Source organism: Eptatretus burgeri, chromosome 7 (genome assembly GCF_056783735.1).
Source record: "Eptatretus burgeri isolate ZD-2024b chromosome 7, Ebu_testis_v1, whole genome shotgun sequence".
Lineage (NCBI taxonomy): Eukaryota > Metazoa > Chordata > Myxini > Myxiniformes > Myxinidae > Eptatretus > Eptatretus burgeri.
Window position 1 is genome coordinate 30,546,212 of NC_140967.1, and position 27,816 is coordinate 30,574,027.

At 46.7% G+C, this 27,816-nt stretch overlaps 1 protein-coding gene across 3 annotated transcripts; it reads left to right on the plus strand.

Annotated features, from left to right (window-relative positions):
- Nucleotides 1–27,816, plus strand: LOC147022949 (glutathione S-transferase omega-1-like). Of its 3 annotated transcripts, none has more exons than XM_085887909.1 (5): nucleotides 1–159; nucleotides 5,268–5,370; nucleotides 6,775–6,997; nucleotides 20,831–21,039; nucleotides 27,533–27,816. In XM_085887909.1, the coding sequence occupies exons 1-5, from the start codon at nucleotides 126–128 to the stop codon at nucleotides 27,687–27,689; spliced, it is 726 nt and encodes a 241-aa protein (XP_085744035.1). In that variant the 5' UTR covers nucleotides 1–125; the 3' UTR covers nucleotides 27,690–27,816. The 3 variants fall into 3 exon arrangements, with proteins under 3 accessions (XP_085744035.1, XP_085744034.1, XP_085744036.1); XM_085887908.1 differs by lacking the exon at nucleotides 1–159 and adding an exon at nucleotides 241–259; XM_085887910.1 differs by lacking the exon at nucleotides 1–159 and adding an exon at nucleotides 459–1,026.

A 27,816-nucleotide genomic window follows, 5' to 3' on the forward strand; every position in this document is an offset into this window, starting at 1 on the left:
ACAACAACAACAACAACAACAACAACGCAGCTGGGTCTGTTTGGTATAAAATCCGAGACAAACTTAGGAACACTAATGGGTGTTATTTGCAATCATCGAATTCGGAGACACGGAAAGGCCCGAGAATGCTGCGACTGGGAGGTAAAGGTTTGCGACAAGGTAAGAGATGGCCACGTGATCCATTCGGTACCACATCGTCCGATATGATGAATGTTCCGTCGGTTGTTTGATCGGGACACGTCGTCGTCGTCGTCCGAAGGTTCCGCTCGATAGGCTGAGTGTCTATGCGGTCCCAACGACTTTTTATTATTATTTTTTTATGACTACTAGAAGTAGTAGCAGTAGTTGTCGTAGGAGTGATTTTTATTTTTAAATATAACTGGTGGTAGTAATGGTGTTCGTGGTGGTGATTGTCTAACTAGCAGCTGTAGTAGTAGTAGGAGTGGTGGTGGAGGTGATTGTCAACTAGTAGTAGTAGTGACTTTCGCTGACTGGAAAATTATCTTTGTCCATTTGTTGATTACTTGACCCTCTGCCGTGACATCCCTCACCCTTCAGACAGGTAGGCGGTCAGACAGGTAGACTGCAGCCTCTTTCTTTCCTCTCTCCAGACTGACAAAATCACAAACCGTTCAAACACTTAATATGTCTTTCAATCCCTGACAAATCCCACACTGTCGTTATGTCTTTCCGAAAGGATCATCTGGCAAACCCCTCCTATCTACTTTCTTAGCAATCCTCTTGAAGTTCAGTCATTTAAACTCATTGGTCTTGCTATCAGCAATGATCTTTCTTGGGCAAACCACATTTCAAAGTTTACCTCCAAAGCCATCTGCCGACTTGGCATCATCCGTCATACAAAATCCTTCATTGTCACACCTGACCTATCCACCTACAAGGCTTTCATCTGCAGTTTCATGGAATACTGCTCTCCCCTCTGGGCTGGCTCCCCTGCCTTGCGTCTTGCTCAGCTTGACACCATTCAATCAAGATCGTTGGAATCTCCCATGCTCTAGCTGTCTCCAGGTATATTACTTTGCCATTGCAGATAGATTGGAGGTCTCTGTCTTCTTCCACCTTTCTGGTCTTGCACCCTTTGCTCTTTCTGTGCTTTGTCCCCTCCAGGTTTCTGCAAGATGCGCACGGTAAACCAACAACCCTTTCTGTCGAAACAAAATCCAGAATCGATGCTCACCTCCACTCATTTGTTCTTCCTCTCCCTGTGGACCAAACTTTCATTTCCTCATTAATCTCATTCTTCCCTCCAGGTCTTCAAGACGGCTGTTCACTACCATCTCAGATCTTTTCTACCCTTGTTAAGCTCACCCCACCCTCCCCTCCCCTCCCCCACCCCATCCAAAGCTGCCCTCCTTCCAAATTTCCAGTTTTCCCTCCTGAGAGTTTCTGTATCCATCTTGTCTACCCCATGAATCCTTTCCTGCACCTCATATTTTTCTCCACACCTATTGTTTATCCAAGCCCCCTTTATCTTTGCCTTCAACTCTGCTGTTGGTGTTTCCCCCCCCCCCCCCCGTCTCTTCTGTTCATTTTGTGTTGTGTCGTGATCCATTCAGTGCACTAATATCAGCCTCGACTATGTTAAAAAAAATAAGTGGTAGTAATATTAGTGATTGTATGACTGGTGATTGTTTGACTATAGTGGGAATGCTTTATACCTGCAATAGAGGTACACCTTCATACTGTTATGGCTGTGGAAATTCGCATTACACCATGAAGGGCCCGTAGGTGAGATATCTCTAAGTACATGTGTAGTTAGCCCCAAATCCGTTGTCGAGAGGGAATTTGTGATTCATTCGGGCTGCGACGCTTTCAGTTAGGCGTTTTTCTGTTCTATCTTTATTTTGAACCAACCACCAACCACAACGCCGCTTCACAACAACCACAACCACGCCATCCTCACCACTCCGCAAGCAACCGTCATCTCCACGAACACAAAAGGGGAACAACAACAACTCCCACCCCGATTTCTCTGGGGGAATGTTCCCCCCCCCCCCACGCGTGCCGCGAAGGGAGGAGCGGGGTGCCGGGGAAATAAAATGGCGCACGGAGGCGCCGCTGAAGAGGTCAGGTCAGGACGGTCGGTGAGAGTGTCAGTCGGCGGTTCATGGTCTTCTGCCCGTCTGGGTTTTGGAGAAGCAGTCCGTAGAGCGACCCGCTCGTTGGAGCTTGCAGTCGGTGGAGAGTCCGGACGTCACGGAGGGGACGCGGACTGGAGCCGCCTCTCTGCCAGCTGTCGCGCAGACCTGCGCGTTCGTACAAAGAGCGCCGGAGAGAGCTCGCCCAACATCGCACCACGAGGGTGGAGGTAACCTGCAACGGTCTCGTGGGACTCGTTCGGTCTGCCAAGTCCCACGCCATAAAGGCCCACGGGCCCCGTCTGCCCCCTTGTCTATGAGGGTGGCCTTTTCTTTTGCTTTCGAATGAATGTTGTCGGCGCCGTCTGTGAAGTAGAACTGTATAAGTGTTGCCGTGTGTACGCGTATCCGGTAGTAACTCTGCGTCATTGTTTCTTTTGTTTTAACTGCTATCTGTGCATTTTGACTGTTTGGCTGTATATGTGCTTTCCGTGTGTCGCGTAATAAATGTGCATTGTGTGAACTGTTTTCCCGTTTCGCTTCGTCTTTTCTTTTTATTGACCCTCCATCCTGCTTCACGTAAAGGGTTCGTAGTGGGCTTAATACGCTCGGTAATTAATCGGAAGCGGCCTGTGGCGAGGTGCGATAGCCCGGTTGACCATTCGCGCAGGTACTTAGGTAGATCGAATTTGGCGAGCGACCCTATCCTGCGCGGGTGGGCAATTGACATGATCGTGGTGAGGTTAAACCCCCACCCGTGACTAGCTCCCGGCGTTGGTCCGAGAGGGTCACGACTGAATTGTCCGTTCCGATGGGTGAGGCGGCCGCCATTCGAGTCGAGCCGGCGGGCGCGAATTCTCAACAATACGCACCTTACCAAAGAGCTATTTCTCAAAATTTAATTACGTGAATGTAATCAGACCCAAACCACTTTATCAGGGTTTGTTGAACTTTACCAAACGTCACACAAACTTTTGAAAAAAAAAACCCAAAAACAAATTAATACCAAACAGTCAGCCTTCTGTCATTGTCAAAATAATGGATTTAGATTTGAAAGAAACAATTCATCCTTTTATCCATGAATGCTATGTTTCCATGTGCAAAATCTTGGTGAGAACTGAATGTTTGGTTGGAACTCTCTACTTATTATGTATGAAAAATGCAAAAAAATAATGAATTAAAAATTGTATAACAAGCAGTAGCCCCCCCTCCCCACCCAAGCCCTCCAGTATTCGACTCTCCAACCCTTCCCTCCTTCAATTTACCTTAACCCACATGTCTCTTTCCAATCTACTTTCTTTTTCTCTTCCCTTCCTCCCACATTCCCCAAACTTTTCCTCTTCAAGATCTTTTCCCCTTCTCTTCCCTGTCTCAATTTATTCTTCCTCCTCATGCTTATGTAACTTCAAGGGCCTTCTGTAGAGCGCATGCCTCCGCCAAGTAATACCTGATCCATGACCACATACCGGGCCCAATACACTTTAAATATCATTTTTGGCCCCATCTCTCATTGGTGAAGAATGACTTAAAAAAAAAAAAAAAAAAATTCTCGTATCCGGATATTCATCAAAATCTAATCTGTTCGTCATTGTCACACCCCCAACTTGTCCATAAAATTTCATCTGGATTCTTCCGCAACTTTTTGAGATATCCTGCACCGAAACAACCAAGAAAAAGAACAATCGGAGATTGCAAACCCTTGCCAGGACATCTGTTGAGTGGTGTATTTTTATAGGTTTTCAAGTAAATACAATATGCCTGCTAAACCATGTGACCTATGACATATGTGTGACTTTTGTTCCTCATGGATAGGCGGTCATATGTGTGTTTTGCCTCGATCTTTTCAGCCATTTTTGAAGTTAAAAAAAAAACAAACAAAAAAAAAAACTGTGACTGGTGATGACTTCAAAAAAATTTTTGTGGACTTGTATCTCAAGATGATCCTCAAAAAATGTACGAATCGGATGTAGCATTCTACGTATGAAATTGTGTCGTCATAACAAAGGCAAGCACCTATGATGCCATAAAAAATCGCACTCATTCCCCATGAGTACTTGTTTTGTGCCAAGTTTCAAATTTTTCCTTTGTGTGGTTTCAGAGAGAGGTCCAAAGTTTTTCTGTCTTTCCAATATGGCTGCTACACCGTGTGACCAATGATGTCATTATCAATAAAACATTCTACATTAAAACACCAATGGTGAAAATTTCGTCTCAATCTGACAAGCAGTTGCAGAGAAAAGCATGAAAGTTCTGTACAGACAGACACCCAAATGCAATACTCTCTCCAAATCCTTTGGCGAGGGTAACAAATGGACAAAGGGGTGAAAACATAACCACCTTCACCTTCGGTGGCGGAGGTAAAAATCGGACCGTGCATCCTGAAGCTCACCTGGATCAGGAGCAACAGTCACTCAACCCCCCCCCCAGACCCCCTTGTATGTATATTTTTAAATGCCGTGAACAATCTTTGGTACATCAAGGGTGATGAAGGTTGTGGTCAAGTTTCGTTGAAATTGTGTGCGTAATTTCGGAGAAGAAAAATACCTATTTCAGGGGGGGGGTCAAAACTCCTACATAGACCCCCTTAATGAGCGCAGATTGACCACCGTTGGGCATCAGACGTGAAGCTTGTGGCCAAGTTTCATCAAAATTGTGTTTGGTTCAAGCGACACTGACCGACTCACCTACAGACACTGCTCGATCGTATAAGCTCACTGGACTAAAGTGCAGTTGAGCTAATAATAGATGTCCCTTATCGAGTTTTCCATGTTTACCAGGTCATTGCCCAGTAGGCCGTCATGTTTTAAGCAGCATTATGTGGATCCCTGTGTACAGTTAATACTGTATATTTTAGGCTCTGCCTCATTGAATACACCATGTTTTGAATGGGATGCTAAACTGTTTTGTCATGTCTGCAAAAAAAAAAAAAACCTCCAATAGTATTGGCTTTTGTCCTTTACCTTGATTTGCTGTTTATCCGTGTGCCTGCATTTGAGGTTGGTGATTTGAAAGTCCATCATTCCAATCCTATGTTGTCACATGATGTCATGACGTGCTGTTTGGAAATTTGAAATGGCTAATGCTGCACTGCTCGTCAACTAAAATTTGCGCCTTACAGAAAGATGTTTAAATCGTTCAAGTTTCCTCTATGCGATGCCTCCTTGTTTGTAGGTGATGATGCTCCAGGTAACCCCAAAGGCCTGCGCATATACGGGATGCGATTCTGTCCTTTTGTTCAGCGTGTGCATCTTGTGCTACACGTAAAGAATGTGTCGTAAGCACCATTTTTGATTATTCTTTCATCACATTTGCAATATTTCCTGTTGTCCCCGATTGACGTCATTTTGCCATGTGCTTTGCACTGTGTGGAATGCTCTGCTTATGAGAGCACCTTACATTTGGGGCAAAGATTTATGGCTTATGCATGTGAAGTCTCTATTAGGCATGAAATAAGAATGATAAATATTTATTGCTAACTTCTCTCAAATTTATAAATTCCAGAAAGCCATATTCAGACTTTCTGGCATAGACACATATTCAACTACAATACACTCGATAGAGGTCATGCCAATTTTTCTCCATGCAAAACCACTCCAGATGATGCTGACCTATACTGTTGCATGGCTGTGGTGTTAGTAAATATAGACCAGGACTAATTTTATTACTATTTATTTATTTTCTCCTTTGCAAACTCAAAGTTGAACTCATTTGAGACATTCACAACATGAATCTATGTGCCAAATTTGGCAATGTCCCTTGTCCAGTTATTCTCCTGACAAATGATAGATGTGGTGCATGACTGCTGGATGTTTCAGTAACTTCACAGGGCACTATCCATGCTCTATCACTTAATTGCTTGATGTTAAGCAAGAAGCCAACATGAACCACTTTTTTTTTCCAAGTCTTTGGTTTGATTCAGCCAGGGTTGGCATTTGCAGGGTTGCTCGAGGTTGGCTAACCAGCCTCAGAGTGGTCTTTCTTGTGTGTATATATATATATATATATATATATATATATATATATATATATATATATATATATATATATATATATATATATATATAGAAAGGTTGGAGCCTAAATGTGTCATGGGCCTTGTATAGGCTTCAGGCGTCTGTCGGCCGATGGGCCACTGCAATTAAAATTATCCGAGCTATATAACCAACATGTATATGCATGTTGTCCTGACCGGTCCCCATGGACCGGCCCATTCCCTCATGCTTCTGTCCCTTCTCTCTCCAACTTTGTCGTGGCCCTGACTTTGTGAAGATGGGGTTGCACCATCCTGAATGTGGGGGATCTCTACGTTGCTTCTGGGAGATTGATGGGCTGTCCTGTGCTGTGGGTTTGTTTGAGAGAACTGTCTCGGGCTAGATGACAACGAAAATAACAACCACAGCCATAACAAAAACTACGTGTTATTAAAAAATTCTTTTTTGTGGTTTTTTTCATTTTTTTTTTTTTTTTTTTTTTTTAACATTCTCATTGATGCATAGATATGCAATAAGTTTGAAGTGCAACATTGTGTTTTAAACCCATCAGTGTAGTTTTTTTTTTTTAATTGTTATTATTTATTTATTTTGAAATGCATCTGAACAATGGTTTCTTTTTTTTTAATCTTTAATATAAGAAGTGTTTTGGTTTCCCCTTTCCTCCAATTTATTTGTGCCATTGGCAGCTATGAGACTGTGAATGTGAACTTGAAGTTAAAGCCTTCATGGTTCCTTGAGTGCTCTCCAGGAGGCAAGGTTCCCCTGCTAGAAAATGCAGAAGGAAAGTTTGTGTTTGAATCACTCATCATCTGTGAGCTTCTGGAAGATTTGTTTCCCACACCTGCATTGTACCCATCAGACCCATATGGAAAGGCTCGGCAACGGATCTTTATCACTCGTTTCTCTGAGGTATGCTTCGATGTTTTACCTTTGCTGGCAGAGTGCTCGTACATTTCAACAAAGGGCATATAAAGGCCAAGCTATTTGTGCACACGTTGATACGTCAACTTCCAACAGTTTTGGCTTGTACCAACTTTGACAAGGTGATCGATAAAACATCCAACACTTGCTGATCTTCAACATTTATATTCAACGAATAATAATTTGAGTTCCCTTACAAGGAACTTCGATAGTCCATTCAGCTCATCAAAGCCTGTGCTGTTATTGCCCACTTATGGTTGTTTGTCTGTGCTCTATCCTATTTAAATACTGAGTGTCAATCAAGGAAGCAGCATGTACCATTTGTAAAGTCTTTGGTGTGACTTGGTCACTAACCTCCCAAACTCGGTGGATGCTCTAACCATTATGCCACCGATGCTGATTTCATGTTGCCCATTTATTGATGTAAGTGGCATTGTCTCTGTCTCTGAATCTGTATCAGTATCAGAGTGTAAGTGCTGCTGAAACAACTTCATGAGCAAAGGTTATACTCTGTGGTTTGCCATTGCCTTCCCAGCAGAAATTTGGCTACAGTGCCAACTGTCTATTGGTTGTAAAGGACACTGGTCTTTAATGTCCACAAACTAGTGCTGGTAGATAGGATACCCATCTAACATCCATCCGAGGGACGGCGCATACATTGAATCGCCCTGCCTGTGAAATACTGGATGACCGTTTATATATGGGTTGGAATTTGAACCCAGGCTCAACGGCTTCAAGGTGAGTGTGTGTGTGTACCTCCTCAGGCATTTTATCTTACCGATGTGTTAAACATTCCTAATTTTCATGACAAATGTTTAACACATTGATATTTTTCAGACATTTTTTGAAATGCCTCTTTGGCTGCCACAAGAGAGATGGTCTGTATTCTTAGATACTGTTTCCAAATTTGATTCTTGAGACTACTCCAGGAGATTGATTGTAAGGTTTCGGATCTAGAGACATTGTAGACCATGTAAAGCGATGATCAATCTATGAATGCAAGCATTGGGGTTGATCGGTAAATAAGGTCACAGTAATTGCTATTCATCTGTAACGTTCATAATTATTGGGTTTGCCTATTTAGTTTTTCTCTGACCACTTGAACCTCTTTTGTCCACAGCACATTGCTGCAAGTTTGCCCAGTTATTTTTTTTTTATTATTTCTTTTTTACTACGAGTGGATGTGCCACTAATGCAGTGCCCCCTGTCAGTTAGAGCAGGAATTTAGAACTTTGCAAGGGTGGGGATGTGTTCACCTACTCTTTGCAAAGGACATCATGAGATCTTTAACATCCACAAACTAATGCGAGCACACAGGATACTCGCATCAATGTGTGTGGACATCAAGATGTCACCCTGCATTCAAAACACCAGGATGACGGTTTATAGCTGGGTCAAGATTCAAGTCCAAACTTGACAACTCAGAGCTGATCCCTGTCAGCTATCCTGCTGCTCCAGTCGTTGTACTGGTACCTCAGGTTCAAATCCAACACACTGCATGTTGATTTGTTAATTGTTTATGAATGTCCATATAATTTGTGTAAAACTAAACTGATGTCTGTAATATCTTACCTGTGATGCATGTACAAACTCCTCCATAAGGATGAACAGGTTTTGAGAGGAATTTCTCCATGTTGGAAATTTTTATTGATTTGATCTCAAGGCTTCGTGTTGATGGGGTTTACAGTGTCGTTTTGTAATAAATTCTCATTCCTGATTCAACTGAGGACAATTTTTTTGCATTTTGATGAAATAATTTTTGTGTTATAAAAGCAACCTCTGTGGCGTAATGGTTAGAGCGTCCACTGAGTCTGGGAGGTTGGTGGTTTGAACCTTGGCCAAAACATACTGTTGTGGTTGACGAAATTCACAAACCACCATTCAGGTCCCTTAGGTGAGATATCTCGGTAAGTATATGTGTAGTTAGGCCCAAACCCGTTGTCTAGAGGGAATAAATGTTATTCATTCGGGTTGCGACTCTTCAGGATAGCCGTTTTTCTTTTACTATCTTTATTTTGGACCAACCGCCATGATTACCACCACAACCACAACATCAACCACCAACCACAACGCCGCTTCACCACAACCGCCACGACCTTTACCGTCACAACTCGCCACCATCGCATCCACACCATCTCGCGCCACTCGTGGGCGCCGATGCTGGACTCGTGCGGGGCGCGCACCGAGCAGCGTGTTCAGAGACATCACAGACTTTCCGCAGAAAACGGATCAAAAACGACTCGCGCCCACTTTTGTTCCGTCCAATCGGTGAGCGAGGGGCGATTTGGCCCCGCCTCCAGGGCGTTGGAGGGCGGACGCTATATGCAAATTCATGGATCAAAAAGCATTCACGCCCACTTTTCCTCGGTCCAATGGGGAGCCAGTTAGAGAGGTGAAGGGTCGGAGGCAGAGGGTCAAGGGTGAAAAGAGCGAAGCCACGGGGCTTATAAAAACGGCTGCGTTCGTCAGTCAAGTTCAGTTCAGTTGGAAGTTGAGAGTTCAAGAGAGTCGTCGGTGGAGCTGGAAAGAAGTGGTGCTAGTCAGAGTGAAGAGGACTGAGCTGTGGAGAGGTGAAGGCGGACGAGGGGGTGCTCGCGTCGGTGCCGGGAGCTGCACAGGGAGAGGCCAGCAACGCGACCGAGGTGGAGGAGGAGACGCTCGCCGCGGGACCCGAGACAGGGTGATATCCTCCTTCCCCCGAACATCAGCAACCCCCTCCTGTTTCCCCCCGCGCTGAGATAGTGCGACAAAGGGGGCCCCCTTCCGACCCCCTACCAGACACTGTCCGCGAGGCCCGCGGAGTTGAGGCACCACCGCCGCTCCGCGTCTCATAATCAGACGGGTAGGCCCGACACGGTCTCGGCCCCAGGCCCGCCTACCCCCCTCATCCTGGAGGGTGGTTCTCTTTTCTTTTGCTTTGGGAATATGTGTTGTCGGCGCCGTCTGTGAAGTAAAATTGTATAAGTGTTGCCGTGTGCCCGGTAGTCGGATAGATCTGCATTGTTGCATTTGCTTTTTGTGTAATATTGCATTGTCTTCTTCTTTTACATGTGCTTTTGGTGGAATTGTATGTGTGCTTTCCGTTCATGTTGAACTGTTTTCCCGCTTTGCTTCGTCTTTTCCTCTATTGAATCTCCATCTTGCTTCACGTAAAGGGTTGGTCGTGGGCTAAAACGCCCGATAATTAATCGAACTGTCGAGGCCGACGAATAGCACCGCTCGGTTATCCCGATAGTACGGAACGGGTCGCTTAAAGTGGCCCGTGTCCGAAGTCGACCTGCGGCGAGGTGCGATCGCCCGGTCTACCCTCCGTGTGGGTACTTAGGTAGGTCGAATTTGGCGAGCAACCCTATCCCACGCGGGGGCCGATTGGCACGATCGTGGTGAGACCAAAAGGTCCACCCGTGACTGGTTCCCGGCGTTAGTCCGAGAGGGTCACGACTGGATTGTCCGTCCGGTGGGCGACGTGCCGCGATTCGAGTTACGTGGCCGCCCGCACGCCGGCGGGCGCGAATCCGCAACACTGGTGTCAGGTCGTGCGATATAAACTCATCGCCCTCCTCGCGGCACTGGTATCGGAGAACGGGAAAACGGGCTCTCCTGTCCGGCTAAATTCACGGGAATCGGTCCAGGGGTGAGAGGAGCGACCCCCAATTCCCTCCAAATTACGAGCGAGCTAAATTAACCCTTTAAGAGAAGCAAGATGGCGTCTCAAGGCGAGCGGGAGCCGGGGGTATTAGAAATGGATGTAGAATGTGTAGAATCCATGGCTCAGGATGAAATCCCCATGCAGGAAATGTTGGTTGTACAGGAAAACGAACTCGCCCAACTGAACCCAGAGCCCGAAATGGGTGCGGCAGCGGCCGCAGTGTATGACACCTCCCCTCCCCCTCTCCACCAAAACCCTTCCCCAACCCCTGCCAAAACGGCTCACCCAAGCGCACCCGACATGGCCCAGCTATTCACCATGCTGGCAAAAATGAATGCGGAAATGACAGCGAAGATGGATGCGAATGCACAAAAGATAAATGCGAACATGAACGAAAAGATGGATACAAATACAAATGAAATGAAAAACGAAATGAAAGGAATGAACAAGCAAATAAACGGAATGGAAGCAAACATGAAGGAGGAAACGAAAAAGCTGCGGGGTGAGACGCAGAACATGGGCCGAAGCCTGCAGGCGGGCATGAAGGCCGTGACCAGGGAGATAAAAATGGCGACTCCACGTGTAGGAACGAACGAGCTGGGAGGGGGTGCAACGGCTGTCGGGCCCGCGGTGGAGGCGGGTGAAAAAATAATTCGGGGGATGTGTTGGGCGAGGGTCGTGACGATGACCGAAAGGGAAAAATTAAATGGGGAGACCAAAACGTGTGAGACGAGACACGAGGTGACAACGGAAATAATAGTTGAGACAAGGGAGGTAAAGGGTGAAGAGGTGACTGAGTTGGCAGAGACACGGGAGATGGGAACGATAGACGGAAGACTACACGATGAAGACGGGGTAAGTGACGCGCACACACACACGGAGGTCGTGGAGGACAATGGGGGTGAGCTGGCGGACCGTGCAGGGACCCGGTGCGAGCAGCAGGATGGCCTCCTCCAGGAACGAGGGGAGGGAGTCTGCCCCCTTGAGGCGGATCACGACCAGGTGAGTTCGGTCGTGCTTTGCGAGTTCGAGGGGAGGAGTGCTGCGAACGGGTGCTTGGAGAGCTTGGGGGGTATAGAGGCCCCGGAGACCCTGGTGGGGACACGAATCCCCAGTGTAGTTGTCCCTGTGTATGTGGTGCAAGGTGTGAGTGCGACCCCGTGTGTGAGTGGTGTGGTGGCGATGGTGCCGGAGTACGTGCTTCCCAGCACGCCGTGTGTGGAAGAGGCCGTGTGTGTGGATGAAACGGCCAGTGTGGATGAGGCACCGCGGTTGAGTGCCCCCGCGTGTATGAGTGAGGCACGGTGTGTGGATGAGGAACCGCGGGTGAGTGCCCCCGCGTGTATGAGTGAGGCACGGTGTGTGAATGGAGCACCACGTGTGAGTGGTATGGTTTATGCAAGGGAGACCGTGTGTGTGAGAGAGCGGTATGTGAGGGAGATGTCGGTTGGCATGCGGGAGCACGCAGCCGCGTCTCCCGGTGTGAATGTAATGGAATGGAGTGTGAGCGTCGTAACACGCAGGTGTGCGTGTGTTGAATGGCGACGACGACGGCGACAGAAGAAAGAAAGCCGAGTAGCGGCTGTAGTAGTTTCGGGGACCGTGCCGGGTTCACCCAGCAGTGAGCACGACGTCCGTGCTGTGCAACGCACGAGGCCCCCACGTGCTCGCTTGCGAGAGTGAAGTCCCGGTCCGGAAACGCACGCGGTGGATTTGCCGATCCCGCGGACGGACAAAGTTTAGGCAGGATTATGGATTTGGACCGGACGGGTTCTCCACGCGATCGTGTGTGTTAAGCTCCAACGGGCAAAGCACATGTGTTCGCGTGGGGAACCCCTCGAGACGTGGGGCTTGTTTTTTTTTTATGCGCACGGTGACGTCATGGCTGCACGTGGGGTTGGAATCCGGCAGGAGGGGTATCCCTGCCGGATGGTACCGTCCAAGGAGGGACGAGGAACACGTGCAGCTGCATGACGTCACGGTCAGGTGCAAAGTGCGCGAGTTGCCGCGCTGGTGCTGCGCATGAAAAAAAAAAAAAAAAAAAAAAAAAAAACAGCAAGCCTCACTTTCGGGTGCACAGGATTCCTGGGCAAGAGGTGGAAGACCCCCTTCTCCTGGGCACAGGATGGAAACTAGTTAGGGGGAAGGGTTAGCTTAGTTAGACCGACTTCATGGGGCAGGGGTAAGTCTTCATGGAGTCTGTGGAATGGATGAGTTAGAGGGATTGTAGCGAGATTTAGGTTGGGAAATTGATTAATGGGATTATTTGGAGACAGTGACAGACAGTGAATGTGTAGTGGGGACGTAGCTTAGCTACGTAGTGTTAAAAGGAACGTGCTGTAGTTTAAGGGACGACGTGGGAGCTCGAGTTAGTTAGGGGATGCAGATAGCAGGATGGCAGAGTTCAGCGGTGAGTGTGTTGAAGAGTTGGTGAGTGAAGTGGAAGCATGTGCTTGGTGAGTGAGTGAGGCCAGCGGGTCCGTGTGAGTGGAGCGAATGGGGAATGCATGGTGCGATGAGTGATTGGGGGGAGGAGTGACTCCCGCCCAAGGGACCCCGGGGTCAGTGTAGACTGAGTTAGGGGGTTAGTCAAATTTACAAAATGGCGGTCGTTTTGTTGTTGGTGGGAGTGTAGGCTCGAAACCCGTTTGGAGGGGTGCAGGAGCCCTGTTGACAGGCTGGGAGCGTGGCTGCGAAAAGTGAGTATCGCTGAGTGGGTACCCCGGGCACCAGGCTAGTCGGCCGTGGTAGGCCAAGGGCCCATGGGGGGCCGGGATAGCGTAGTGGGCATGGGTGCGCCTGCTTGGTGCGGGGGCCCGGGGCGCCATTAGCCGCGTGGGCAGTGTTGTGGGCACGGGTGACCCTCGGAAAGGGGCCTGGGAAGCCAGCCTGCCACGTGTGCGTTTCAGGGGAGGTGCCATGGGGGGCACTCCCCGGTGTTAGGGAGCTGGTAGGCTCGGAGGCAGTGTAGTGCCCGGGGGTGCCATAGCGGGAGATTCGGCAGAGGGTCGTGCCTGCCAAAGGGAGCCACGTGTTCCAGCCAGGAGACCGTGTGAGGGCACGGAGAGAAAATTGGGGGGCGAGGCCCGAAATTGTGAGGACACCAACACAGGCGACGGGAATCTGGGTTGTTAGAACCAATAGTTTAAGCGAGAGGCGCTTGTTGAAAGCCCCGGGGTAGTTTAACAGTTAAATGGTTAGGGTAGATTAGGAGATGTACCCCTCCGCACCATCCATCCCCTCGCTGTCGTTGTGGGCCGCTGGACCCACTTTGGTTATAGATCGCCGAACTCTGGGGAGGCCATCCTGAGGCTTGAATTGGGCCTCGACACAGGACGTTAGCTCTCCCTTATTCCCCTCCGGGAAGGGAACGTAGGGGTTGGGAGTAGGCTAGGTGACAGGATAGGTTAGCCGAACAAAGACTATAAAGGGGGTTAGGGGACGATTTATAGTGGGGAAGTAAAAATAAAAACAACAAAAAAATAAGTTGGGGCTAAATTGGGGTTTGACAAATTAAGGGAGTGGGTATGTACAGTGACAGGCAAAGGCGATAGGTGGGAGGGAGACAGGTAGGTAGGTCCGAGCCCGCCTTCCAAGTGGCCAGCACCACCGCACTCCCTCCACCAACCTCCACGGAACGGCAAAGGCTGGCCAACTTCATCGGCAGCTGTTGTTTTGCTGCAAGGCCTGTGCCGGCTGGATCGTCTGCAGCTGCTGTGCTTCAAGGCCTGTGCCGGCCAGTTCGTCTGCTGGCTGTTTTTCTTCGAGGCCTGTGCCGGCCTGGTTCTGCGGGCTGAGTTTGCCTGCAGCGGCCTTCTTCTGCGGGCTGTGTTTGCCTGCTGCCTTTGCCATGCCATGCCCACTGCCCAGGTTCACCAGCCCCGTTCATTTTTTGTTTTGCCCCCCTGTTCATTTCCATGTGCGCCAGGATCAGAAAGCAACAGTTTGCAAGCTGCGAGAACTGCCCTGTTGGCAGCTACAACACGGGCCTGCAGTGGCGGCCCGTGCACCGTGTTTGCGTGCATCCATTCATTCATTCGTTGTGTTCATTGCGTGTGCCACTTGAGCTGGCACGGAGACTGTGTTTGTGCAGCCCATGCACCGTTGTGGTTCACTGCGTTCAGTTCAAAAGGGAAGGCCTTGGACTGCGTGTGAGCAGCCGGCCACGTTCCCTGTCACCTGCAGTTTTGAGCCAGAGACTGCATGCGAGCAGCCTGGCTCCCTGTTAACTGCTTTCTTTTTTTGCAGAGTTCAGTGATCCTGGGCCATGGTTTAGTGTAAAATTTGTAAGTTAAGGTAAGATGTACTGTAAATATGAGTGCGCCCCCGGCATGTTTGTCTTAGCGCCGGCAATTTTATTTAAGTCGTCCGTGTGAGAGTTTGTTTCGGTAGTTACTCAGCCCTTAGGTTATTTATTTTGGGGACACGAATACCATGAATGTCGCACTCAGGGATCCGGAGGTAAAATGTACTAGGGGAAAACTACACATGATGGCACACGAAAATTTGACGACTCGGGACGAGTCTGTAAAAAGGGGAGGGGGTAGTGTTGTGGTTGACGAAATTCACAAACCACCATTCAGGTCCCTTAGGTGAGATATCTCGGTAAGTATATGTGTAGTTAGGCCCAAACCCGTTGTCTAGAGGGAATAAATGTCAATCAGTCGGGCTGCGACTCTTCAGGATAGCCGTTTTTCTTTTACTATCTTTATTTTGGACCAGCCGCTTCACAACAACCACCAACCACAACGCCGCTTCGCAACAACAACCACCAACCACAACGCCGCTTCGCAACAACAACCACCAACCACAACGCCGCTTCGCAACAACAACCACCAACCACAACGCCGCTTCGCAACAACAACCACCAACCACAACGCCGCTTCGCAACAACAACCACCAACCACAACGCCGCTTCGCAACAACAACCACCAACCACAACGCCGCCGCAACAACAACCACCAACCACAACGCCGCTTCGCAACAACAACCACCAACCCCAACTCCGATTGGCAACAACAACCACCAACCACAACGCCGCTTCGCAACAACAACCACCAACCACAACGCCGCTTCGCAACAACAACCACCAACCACAACGCCGCTCACAACAACCACCAACCACAACGCCGCTTCACAACAACCGCCACGACCTTTACCATCACAACTCGCCACCATCGCATCCACACCATCTCGCGCCACTCGTGGGCGCCGATGCTGGACTCGTGCGGGGCGCGCACCGAGCAGCGTGTTCAGAGACATCACAGACTTTCCGCAGAAAACGGATCAAAAACGACTCGCGCCCACTTTTGTTCCGTCCAATCGGTGAGCGAGGGGCGATTTGGCCCCGCCTCCAGGGCGTTGGAGGTCGGACGCTATATGCAAATTCATGGATCAAAAAGCATTCACGCCCACTTTTCCTCGGTCCAATGTGGAGCCAGTTAGAGAGGTGAAGGGTCGGAGGCAGAGGGTTAAGGGTGAAAAGAGCGAAGCCACGGGGCTTATAAAAACGGCTGCGTTCGTCAGTCAAGTTCAGTTCAGTTGGAAGTTGAGAGTTCAAGTGTGCGGAGTTCAAGAGAGTCGTCGGTGGAGCTGGAAAGAAGTGGTGCTAGTCAGAGTGAAGAGGACGGAGCTGTGGAGAGGTGACGGCGGACGAGGGGGTGCTCGCGTCGGTGCCGGGAGCTGCACAGGGAGAGGCCAGCAACGCAACCGAGGTGGAGGAGGAGACGCTCGCCGCAGGACCCGAGACAGGGTGATATCCTCCTTCCCCCCGAGCATCAGCAACCCCCTCCTGTTTCCCCCCGCGCTGAGATAGTGCGACAAAGGGGGCCCCCTTCCCACCCCCTACCAGACACTGTCCGCGAGGCCCGCGGAGTTGAGGCACCACCGCCGCTCCGCGTCTCATCAGACGGGTAGGCCCGACACGGTCTCGGCCCCAGGCCCGCCTACCCCCCTCATCCTGGAGGGTGGTTCTCTTTTCTTTTGCTTTGGGAATATGTGTTGTCGGCGCCGTCTGTGAAGTAAAATTGTATAAGTGTTGCCGTGTGCCCGGTAGTCGGATAGATCTGCATTGTTGCATTTGCTTTTTGTGTAATATTGCATTGTCTTCTTCTTTTACATGTGCTTTTGGTGGAATTGTATATGTGTGCTTTCCGTTCATCGCGAAATAAATGTGCTTCATGTTGAACTGTTTTCCCGCTTCGCTTCGTCTTTTCCTCTATTGAATCTCCATCTTGCTTCACGTAAAGGGTTGGTCGTGGGCTAAAACGCCCGATAATTAATCGAACCGTCGAGGCCGACGAATAGCACCGCTCGGTTATCCCGATAGTACGGAACGGGTCGCTTAAAGTGGCCCGTGTCCGAAGTCGACCTGCGGCGAGGTGCGATCGCCCGGTCTACCCTCCGTGTGGGTACTTAGGTAGGTCGAATTTGGCGAGCAACCCTATCCCACGCGGGGGCCGATTGGCACGATCGTGGTGAGACCGAAAGGTCCACCCGTGACTGGTTGCCGGCGTTAGTCCGAGAGGGTCACGACTGGATTGTCCGTCCGGTGGGCGACGTGCCGCGATTCGAGTTACGTGACCGCCCGCACGCCGGCGGGCGCGAATCCGCAACAATACCATTGACTTAAAAAAAAAAAATGTACGTGCGACTTCCTTGCTTGATGCTCAGCATTTAAAAGGGATGGAGCATGCACAAACAACCATAGGTTGGTGGTTGGTGTTGAGGCTTTGATGGGCTGAATGTCCTCCTGAATCCAAGTTCCTTCCTTGAGAACTGATAATATTATTATTTATTGGCAGAGTACCTGCCCTACAAGCAATCATGTTCTTCTGATGTGTCCCTTTTTATTTTAATGGTGTATAAGCATCAGGTTGCTGCCTAAATCGCTCTCAAATTTAAATAACCAGGGTTATGTACATGAAGCAAAGACATGCGTACTGCTTACGTAATATTAAATTGTGGTTGTATAGCTCAGATTATTCCAATTGCACTGGCACATCGCCTGACACCGGAGGCCTATATGTACCGTTTCCTTCCCAAGGCCTGTGACGCATATCGGCTCCAACCTTTCAATATTTGATCCTTTCAACAGTCGCTTGGGTTGTTGTGCACTGAACGGAAAACTTTTAGGGAGGACGTGGCAATTGCGAATATGGCACTTTTGAAGAGGTGTCTGGGCATACCAGAGCACCAAAATGGCAGACTTATTTATTTGGTTAAGCTACAGTTGGAGGCTTCAGGCCAGCTGTCCAACGTGTGTGTGTTCTTACACATTCTAAGTAATAACGAAACATGCTTCCCCATTGTCTTGGGTCGCTCACCTGTATTTTTTTTCATGTATTTATGCTTTCCAACAGTTCTATGATATTTATAATATTTTTTTAAATTATTATTTATTTTTGTTTTTTATCCACACTCCTCCCCGATGTATCGGCTTTGGCCATCGGTATGCAAAATTTCATCTTTCGACATCACCTGGAAGGTACCGATCTTTAATATCAGTTCGTGAGTCAGTGGTTAGAATGAGCTTTATATATTATTTATTTTATCATGCAAAGCACTTGGGCTCTCCACCCAAGCTTGCCAATTATTGTCAGGTTATAATGGTGTTTAAGTTTACCACATTGGTGAGGTCAAAGTAGTCTACTCAGCACAGAAAACAAGTGTTGCATGAAAATGTGTTCAGTCGGTGAAATTGAAAGATTAAATTCGTAGTTATTTCAAGCGATCAGATTAGGGAATAATTAATGAGTTCACCATGGAAAAGTATTGTTACTGCCACGGGTACCTCGTGTATTATGAGGGGGTTGATCCTCGTTTCTCCTCGAAGAACCAGACATGGGGCCACCGCTTACAACTAACTTAGTGGTGCGGTGGGTTGCTTTACAACCACAAATGCCAATCGGTTAACCAGGAGTTCCAGTGTCCATCTTATTTGCCGTTTAACTCGAGGTCACGTGACCTCCTGACCGGGGAACACACCCTTGGCATTGCACCAATCTTATCTTGATTAGATCTTAAGGCGGCTGAGCGTTTACCGCTGGTTCACGCCGACTGACGTGAACAGGCATTTATAGAAAAAATGAACAAAGAGCAGATGCTTATCACTATGCCTTACTTGACAATGAAACATGAGGCATGGGAACCCAGCAGATCATTCAGGGGGAAAAATAAATCCGGTCTCTGCTTACCAAGGCAGAAGTCGTTGTGCGTCTACTAAAATGACCCAAATGTGTGAGCGTGCCTTGGTCTGCTGCCAGCGCCCTGCCTCGCCATGCACCCACACGCAAACAGGCTCGAACATCAATCAATGTCATGTCGTCACCTCCAGAAACCAGGTACACCCAGAACCAGCAGGGACAGTCCAACTTTCACCAACCACCGTTGCAGCTGTCCCTAACTGTAAGGAGTGGTCACCAACGATCAGGTGCTGTCACCAACGGTCAGAAGGCAGTCCTGTTGTCCTTTTTATAGGCGACCAGTGTTGGCGGAGCCTCAAGCACGACTTCAGCCAAATACAGCTTGCCTATTTGAGCAGTGTGACCACTCCTTGGCTTTTTTCACAAGATCTTGTAGTCTTTGTTTTCTATAGGTTTTCTATTGTCATCGCTTTTCCGAAACCTTGTGAATTCTTGGCTTTTTTTTTTTTTTCATTGGCTCACCTTGGCATTTATGAAAATGAGGAGTGGTCACACTCTTGATGCATCGCTGCATGTGACTTGCGATCATTCTCTCCTCACCATCGAACAAGATTCGCTCCCAATTAATACAGGCCTGGCTTGCGACACCATGTTCGGGGCGTCAGGATGCCAGAAAGCAGCCATTTGCGGAGAAAACTCAGCGAAAACGTGAAATGCTGACAAAACGTCAACAGGTAATTATTACCTCCCCGTTTAGCCCGACACGAACAAGAGCCAGCCAGCGTCCATAGAGCTGCCGACCGGGGCATCAAACATTGGGAAAAGGTGGTCCTGAGGTAAATGATCCACAGCCATGTTTGACCGTCAGAATAAACTGTCCAGAAAAGGCTTGTGGTGTGATTTAATGACTCAAGTGTCCTGTAAGTCAAAAGTGAAAATGATTACCAAAATAAAATATGTACATTTATCGTTATTTCCAAGCCAATGTGTCTTTATGTAAAGGGAATAGAATGAGTCTCCGTTGGGATAACGGCTATCTATCGCGTGCATGAACGGTGAACATCTCATGCAGAAATGAAAATGCATAAAATCGTACGTTATGAATGTGTTGTGAAGAGGAGAAAGAAAGGGAATCTGTTCTTTACCCTTTTCAACACATCAGTCAGAATCTCACCAGACAAGGGGATTGGTCTATTCTGAACATGCATTTATGGAAATAACAGTCTGAGGACCTGGATGTTGTGTGCATTACTTGGATCTGATTCTGAAATCCACAACAGTATGCCTGGTGTTGGCTTAATGGTTAGGGTGGTGGGCTTGATCTTAGGATCCTGAGTTCAAATCCTGCTCAGCTGTTTAATTCATACCGGGGGGGGGGGGGGGAGGGGGAGGGTTGACTGCCTGTCATCTTTCCGAGGTCGGCAAAATGACTACCAGCTTGCTGGTATCCTGTGTCAGTGGTGACCCATCCAGGATTGTGCCCAATAGCCCAGGAGACTGCTTCGGCAGCACCAACGCTTTGCACAGAGTATGGTCACAATTTATGGATGGATTGAAAAGTTGTAAATAATGGACAGCCAAGTTTATACTTTGTGGTATGGCTTCAGACAGCCAGCAAAGGAAATGTTGTCCAACAAGGCTCAGGTGCTCGTTTCTATTTAAGCTGGACAGCAAGGATATCGCCATGGTCTTATCTTGATGTCTACCATCATTTTAAGGGGGAGTTTAATATTTGTCTTTGGCATCAAAGATGTAACTTAATGCTATATTTTGAACAGCAGCAGGCCTTTTGTTCATTCCTTTGAGAATGTGTAAATTAAACAACATAAAACTCGACCATGTTTCATTTTTAGAAATCTGATATCTCAACCCATGGATTGGTGAGGTTCTTGTAATAACCCTCCAATGAGGAAAGAATGTTTGGAGATGTTACAATAAATGTGAAACGTCAGTTCCACATTTACAAATTTCATCTGCCTCATGATTTTCATTTGCTTCGTCTTGTGCCTCATGCCCAAACCACCACAGGTGCCAGCTATTTCATTCAAACTACTGAAGTTAACTATGAGTGGTGAGGATGTGAATGATGCATTGAAGCAGTTGCACGATCACCTGAAAGTATTTGAGGATGCTCTGCGAGATGCCAACGACGCTTTCCTTGGTGGTGGTACCCCAGGCATGGCTGACTACATGATATGGCCATGGATAGAGCGATTGCCATCAGATATAGCAAAAGGGTGAGTGAGCTGATGGATAAATAAATAAATGGATACATTGGTGGGATTCCTTTTGATGTTTGAAAAGCACTGATCTATTTGATAATATTGAGGCTGCAAAGATCCTTACAAAGTGGAAACTAACTAAAACTGTGCTATAGTATTTCATCATTGTACATACAGTACATTTGATTGTTGTAGTGTTGTTAGGACTACATGGCTATTAATAGAGTTGTACTATATTCCACAATATAGATATGTTTTACCAGACTAATGGTGCATGTGGTTTTGTTTCCTCTGCCGTTTTTATTTATTTGTTTTGGACTTGTGGCAATTTTGTGTTTATGATTCAAAAGAAACTTTGTGGACAGGTTTGCAGTTAACGTGAACCCTTGGGTGTGTGATCAGGACGAATTTATTTGATTTTGGTGAAGATCTGGATACGAGAATTGTGTGTGTGTGTGTGTGTGTGTGTGTGTGTGTGTGTGTGTGTGTGTGTGTGTGTGTGTGTGTGTGTGTGTGTGTGTGTGTGTGTGTGTGTGTGTGTGTGTGTGATATATATGTATATGTATATATGTATATATGTATGTATATATATATATATATATATATTTTTTTAGTGCTTAAAATGTATTGGGCTCAACATGTTCTGCTGGATCAGGCATTGCGTGGCGGAGGTATGTGCTCTATCGCATGCCGTTCTAGTTGTTGGTTACCCAGCCTTGTTGGCTTGGTACCCTTATTGCTTTTTTCTGTTTATTATTTTCCTTATTCTGCCAGCAATTTTCAGGGGTTTTTTTTCGCTTTAATATTCATTTTCTTGGCAACCGTTAGTCTGATCAACAATTTTTCACCATTGTATGCATATTTTTTTTCCGTATAATAATGACGTCATTGGTCATGTTGTATTGGCGCCATCTTTGAAAAATTGCAAAACTTGACCTCCATCTCGAACTACACAATGGAAAAAATTGAAACTTGGCGCATGGCAAGAACTCCCCGTGGGAAGACGTGATTTTTCGTGGTCATCGGTGAACTGATGAAAATTCGACACTTAGAATGCTGCATCGGAAAAATTTGAGTAGTCTACGCAACAATTCACTGAAGGAAAAAAATATTATGGGCATAGGTCATGTGGTTTGGCAGCCATATTGTTTTGAATTGTATAAAAAAAAAATTGTTTTTAATCTTCTCCAGGACAGATTGAGGCAATACTTTACCAACTATGTATTGAGGAAAAATGGCTAACTGCATACGTAATAAATAGATTGAATGCAGTGTTACTCGGTTCACAACTCGTCGATTCCATGTTGTATCAAAGCTGGACGTCTTGACTCCTGGTCATCACTGCCAGCAGTTATAAAGTGGCAGTTCCAATTGCCCTTTCCAAAGGAGAAGGTATTGCATTTGGGTTTGTTTGTCCACACAGAACTTTTGTGTTTTTCTCTGCGACCGCTTTCGGATTGACACAATTTTCACCATTGGTGTGATTATTCGTGCAGAATGTTTAAATGATAATTATGCCATCATCGGTCACGTGGTGTGGTCGCCATGTTGGACCTCTATCGCTGAAACCGTACCAAAGAAAAAAAAATTGAAAAAGTACATAGCAAGTACTCCATGGGGATTGTGATATTTTGACGTCATAAGTGCTTGTTATGACATCATAATTGCATGTGTACAACGCTACATCCGATCAGTATGAAAATTTGAGAGTCATAGAGGATGAAATGGCACTTTTTTTTGATTACTTCATCGGTCACGTGATTTGGCAGCCATATTGTTTAAAATATAAAAAAAAATAAACCCTTAATCTTCTATGAAATGGCTGAACAGATTGAGGAAAAACTTTACACATATGGCTACCTACCCATGAACAAAAGGGTCACACATGATGTCATAGGTCACATGGTTTAGCAGCCATATTGGATTTACCCGAAAACATTTAAAAAAAAAAAATCTTCTCCAGAACAGCAAGATAGTGAGGTGAAACTCACATAAATGTTCTTAAGGCATGTGTGTTCAAGGGTGAAGGAATAATTGATGCCACATGGTTTGGCAGCCAGATTGCATTTAAGAAAAATATTAATGTTTTCTCTGGAACTGCTTAATCGATGAAGAGGGGAGAGTTGAGGGAGAAGAGTGTGAAGATTGCTTTGAGAGAGAGAAGGGAGATGAGAGCAGGCATGGCCAAGGTGCAGGTGGGCAATGGGAGAGGGGAAAAATGAGACTTGGTAGTGGTATGGTGAAGAAGGGAGCAGGTAGGGGGAGGTACAAGATTTGAGGGGTTGGTAAGAGGTGTGCTCGGAGGAAGGAAGGAGCATGTTTGTGGTGATGAGTGTGCTGATTGAGAGAGATATCTTAGGTTAGAATTGAGCCCACAGATGTTGGAACACCACACACTTTAGCCCAGAGTAGGAGCTGATACTGAAACGAGAGGGTGAAGAGGTGCCAAGAGCAGAGGTAGGATGTGATGTAGTCGTGATGGGAATACATGTTTTAATTTTCAACTTTATCGGATACATGGTCTAGCAGCCAGAAGTATTATTATTATTATCTATATATTAATACTGAAGGACCAATTTTGTGCTCATCCTAGCGGTCACGTCACATTTTTCTCGGTACTGTGACCTGGACTGAAAAACTTAGTACCTGTAAGAGTGCATCGCACATAGTGGCAATAGTCAACCTTCAACTCTGAAGCAGAATAAACACTTTTCCTTTTCCATGGCGACGTGTGACATCACCGCTGAGAGGCGTCAGGACGTCATGACATCGGTCATTCACTGATGTCATTACGTCTGTCGTTGACAGACCATTACCGCTGAGAGGTGTAATGCCACTCCTCGAAAATAGTGTCTGCTATGTAAAACCCTTTTCTGCACATGCTGACTACCTCAGAATGTGAATTTCACACAAAAAATGTAACAAACATTGTATTGCATCTATATATTAATACTGAAGGACCAATTCTGTGCTAACGGTCGTGTCACGTTTTTCTCGGTACTGTGACCTGGACTGAAAGAAACTTCGTACCTGTAAGAGTGCATCGCACATAGTGGCAATAGTCAACTTTCAACTCTGAAGCAGAATAAACACTTTTTGTTGAGATGGGGGCAGGGTATTGAGTGAAGAGGCGGGGGGCAAGGTAAGCAAATTTGGGGGCTGGGGTGAAATGAGTGGGGGGGTCGGGGCCCGGGGGTAAGTGGGGCAGGGAATCAAGAGGCGGGGGTGGGGCAGGGGTAAGCAAATTGGGGGCGGGGGATGAGTGGACGAGGGCATGGGACTGGGGGAAAGTGGCAGGGCATGAAGAGACGGGGGGCGGGGGGTGAAGAGGCGGGGGCAAGGTCAGCAAATTTTTCGGCGGGGGTAAAGAAATTGAAGGTGAAGTTGGGGGGAAATGGGGTGGGGGATGAGTGGGCTGGGGTGAATTAGGCGGGGTTGAGAAGGGGTGGACAGGGGGGCACGGGGCAGGGAATCAAGAGATGGGGGTGGGGAGTGAAGAGGTGGGGGCAGGGCTAGGGTAATTAAAATTTTTGGTCGTGGGTAAGCAAATTGAAGGCGGGGGTATGGGGCAGGGTCGGGGATGAGTCGGCGGAGGCAAGCACGCCCTGTCCAGTCCATGTCCCTCAAGTGTGGGTGAGCTGGTGAGGGTGGTTGAACGGAATCTGTGTGACGGGGTTTTGGCTCGTTTTTATTATTGCTAGTACGTGCCTGTTAAAAATAAATAAATTCAAACCGCGAGCAAGAAACAACCACACAGGCCATTTCTTCGCTCTCGAGTGCCCGTACGTGCGTGGCCCGGAAGTTCGCATATCGCAGTTACAATTATTCGCAATTTAGTTTTAATGGCCAATTATTCAACTGGCGCCAATGTACTTTGCCTTTTCGCAATGTCGTCGCAAGGAAAAACGCAGAGAAGAGAAAAAAATTTACTTCCTGGTTCGGAGCATACCAGCTCACTCTGATGTTACCGAAATTTATGCACCGTCTAATATGAAAACTATCATAACTTTGGGCATTGTGTTTATCTATAAATGTGCATAAGTAATTGAGATTTTTAGCATACACGAAGTCATCACTATCCGGAAGTCCGTACATTGTAACCCGTAATGGGGAACGCGGCTGAGTTTCTCTTCCCCCATGCTGCCCACGCAGCAACGTGTCCTGTCATTGGTTGGTAAATAAATGGCCATAACTTGGGAAGCACTTGTCTGATTAATATCAAACCTTGAAAAGGTACATACTCAGGTCTCCAGCAATGTAGTTGGCAAGTTTCAATTTGATCGGAACAGCGGACACACGCACGCACACACCCACACACATTGCTGGAATTATAGAGATTATTATAAGAAACCCCCGCGTCTTACAGGAGCCGTCAATGGGATCATATTATATTTATGCCTATTTTACTCCAAGGGGTTCCAGGATTACACACCCCAAAAATGGTTGCAATCGGTTCAGCCATTTTTTGCGGGACCTGGGAACACAGTCAGATAGACAGATTGTAAATTGTAGTAAGATTATTATTATGGTTGTTTGTTTTTTGAATGAGGGTCACTTGGCTGTGCTTGGGATGGGTTTGAGGGTATAGGAGTAGCAGCTGAAATGTGAATCTCATCCAGGTTCCTCCTGATGACTATCTTTGCTTTTTGTTTGGGTTCTCCTTCTGATTACTCCAATTGCTGGCCTGTACTGATTTGGTCTTCTATTTGATTTTAAGTTAATTTATTTTGATCCCATTCTAAATTCAATTTAATAAAAATATCATGGGTCTGGGTCAAGTGGGGACCTCTTGGTACCCAGTCATCACTGCAAGCAGTTATGAAGTGGCAGCTCCAATTATGTCATTAAATACGTTACATACACACACCACACCACACAATAAGTCCTGGCAAGAGTCTGCAATCTCTGATTGCTCTTTTTCTTGTTACTTTTGTTTTTGGAAGTGGCCTTGGAAAAAATACCACAATAACATGAAACAATACACAATCTACTATCTATACACCTTAACATGGTGATTTACCAAGGTGGGAAAAGGCAATAAAACATGGGAATTTCTCAGGATTTTTTTTTCATTTGAAGGCCCAGTCGCACCTTGACATTTTAGCCAGCAATGGCAACGTATCAAAATGGATGTAAAACGCTGGATTGCGCTGAACTTTTCATGTTTTTTTTTTGTTTTTTGTTTTTAAACATTCGGACGTATTCATAACGAGTTGGTCGTATGATTAACATATTAGTAATGGACACAGAACGTTTCGTTGATTTTGATAACTTGTACCAACGAATGCTTAGCCTGTTGTCGGCGTTCACAACATATGCCCAACGATAGTCTAACTTATGTATAATAGCGCGCTGCACGTTTGATTGCTGCCGCACAATGATTCAAATCATAACCGCCGGAGAAATGGAAGTGTCAACATTGCAGTCACACCTTGGCGATCTTGCCAGCGTATGCCGACCTCTGAAAAATGCGTCTAAAACGCTGGCGCACGTCGAATACGGTATGGGTAAGTTTGGTATACGTGAATAGAACGCTATCGTACGTCTTGAAATTTTAAATGTGTTAAAATTTTTACGACGTACTTACCGTATGCCTCACACGTTCCGCATGCGTTGGGAATAAGTTGTACGCATGATATGCGATCATTGGCACACGTCGACAAAAGTTACTCATAAGTCGAAACACGTCGAGGTAATGGTTAGCATCAGTGTTCCAGACTCCCTGGTTTTTTTTTCTTTTCTTTTCTTCGGTATGACGGTGTTGTTGACACTTCGATTTCTAGTGCGGTTATAATATAATTAATAGGCTGCCGCTCGACAATTTAAATCATAACCGCACTAGAAATCGAAGTGTCAACGTCACCGTCGTACCGAAGAAAAAATATATAATAATAAACCAGGGAGTCGAACACTGACGCTAACCATTACCTTGACGCGTTTCGACTTATTAGTAACATGTGTCAATGATCGCGTAACGTGTCTACAACATGTTACTCATAAGTTAGAAATAAGTTTCGGGTACGCTAAACATTACCTCGACGTGTTTCGACTTGTGATTAACGTGTCAACGATCGCATAACGTACCAACAACTTATGGCCAGCGTAGCGGAACTTGAGTCGTATGCTGGCATACGTCGTAAAATTTCAAGCATGCTAAAATTTGAGGACAACCGCAAAGTACAACGATGAAAGCCAGCGTACTACGACGTATGGCAGAGTTTTTCAGCGTGCTCTCAATGTTTCCAAAACTTACCCATAACGTATTCGACGTGTGCCAGCGTTTTTAGACAAATTTTTCAAAAATCGGCAGAAGCTGGCTAAAACGTCAAGGTGTGACGGCCTTGAGTAAAGCAACATATCCTTTGTCTTCTGACCCTTGCTTCTCCTGGCAAATTTGGTTGAGATTGGAAAAGTACGCATCAAAGGCATTGGCCACAGACAGACGGACACCAAATTGCTTATTTTAGTGTGACAATTACCCTCATGAGTGCTTCCTTGGTGTGTGCAGGGTTTTTGATGGCTTACCCAAGCTCCAGACATGGCAAGCAGCAATGATGACACAGCCTGCCATCAAAGCCACAGTGAATGATGCAAATATGCACATGGAGTTTTTGAAACTGTATTTGTCAGGAGATACAGAAAGCTGTGATTACAAGCTTCAATGAAAACCAAGTCGTAATGACAAAGTATATCATTTTATATGGGCTTTTCACATTTGATCAATGAACCTCTGCTTTTCTGTGCTGATGCATTGTATATTTTGTTTGCAAAAATAAAAAAATTTTGGCAGTA

Bases quoted from the DNA above. Each gene is read 5' to 3' on its own strand.
- LOC147022949 (XM_085887909.1), top strand. From the start codon at position 126: ATGCTGCGACTGGGAGGTAAAGGTTTGCGACAAG. The intron at 6,998-20,830 runs GTATGCTTCGAT...AAACCACCACAG, and splicing joins TTATCACTCGTTTCTCTGAG to GTGCCAGCTATTTCATTCAA. The intron at 21,040-27,532 runs GTGAGTGAGCTG...TGGTGTGTGCAG, and splicing joins CCATCAGATATAGCAAAAGG to GGTTTTTGATGGCTTACCCA.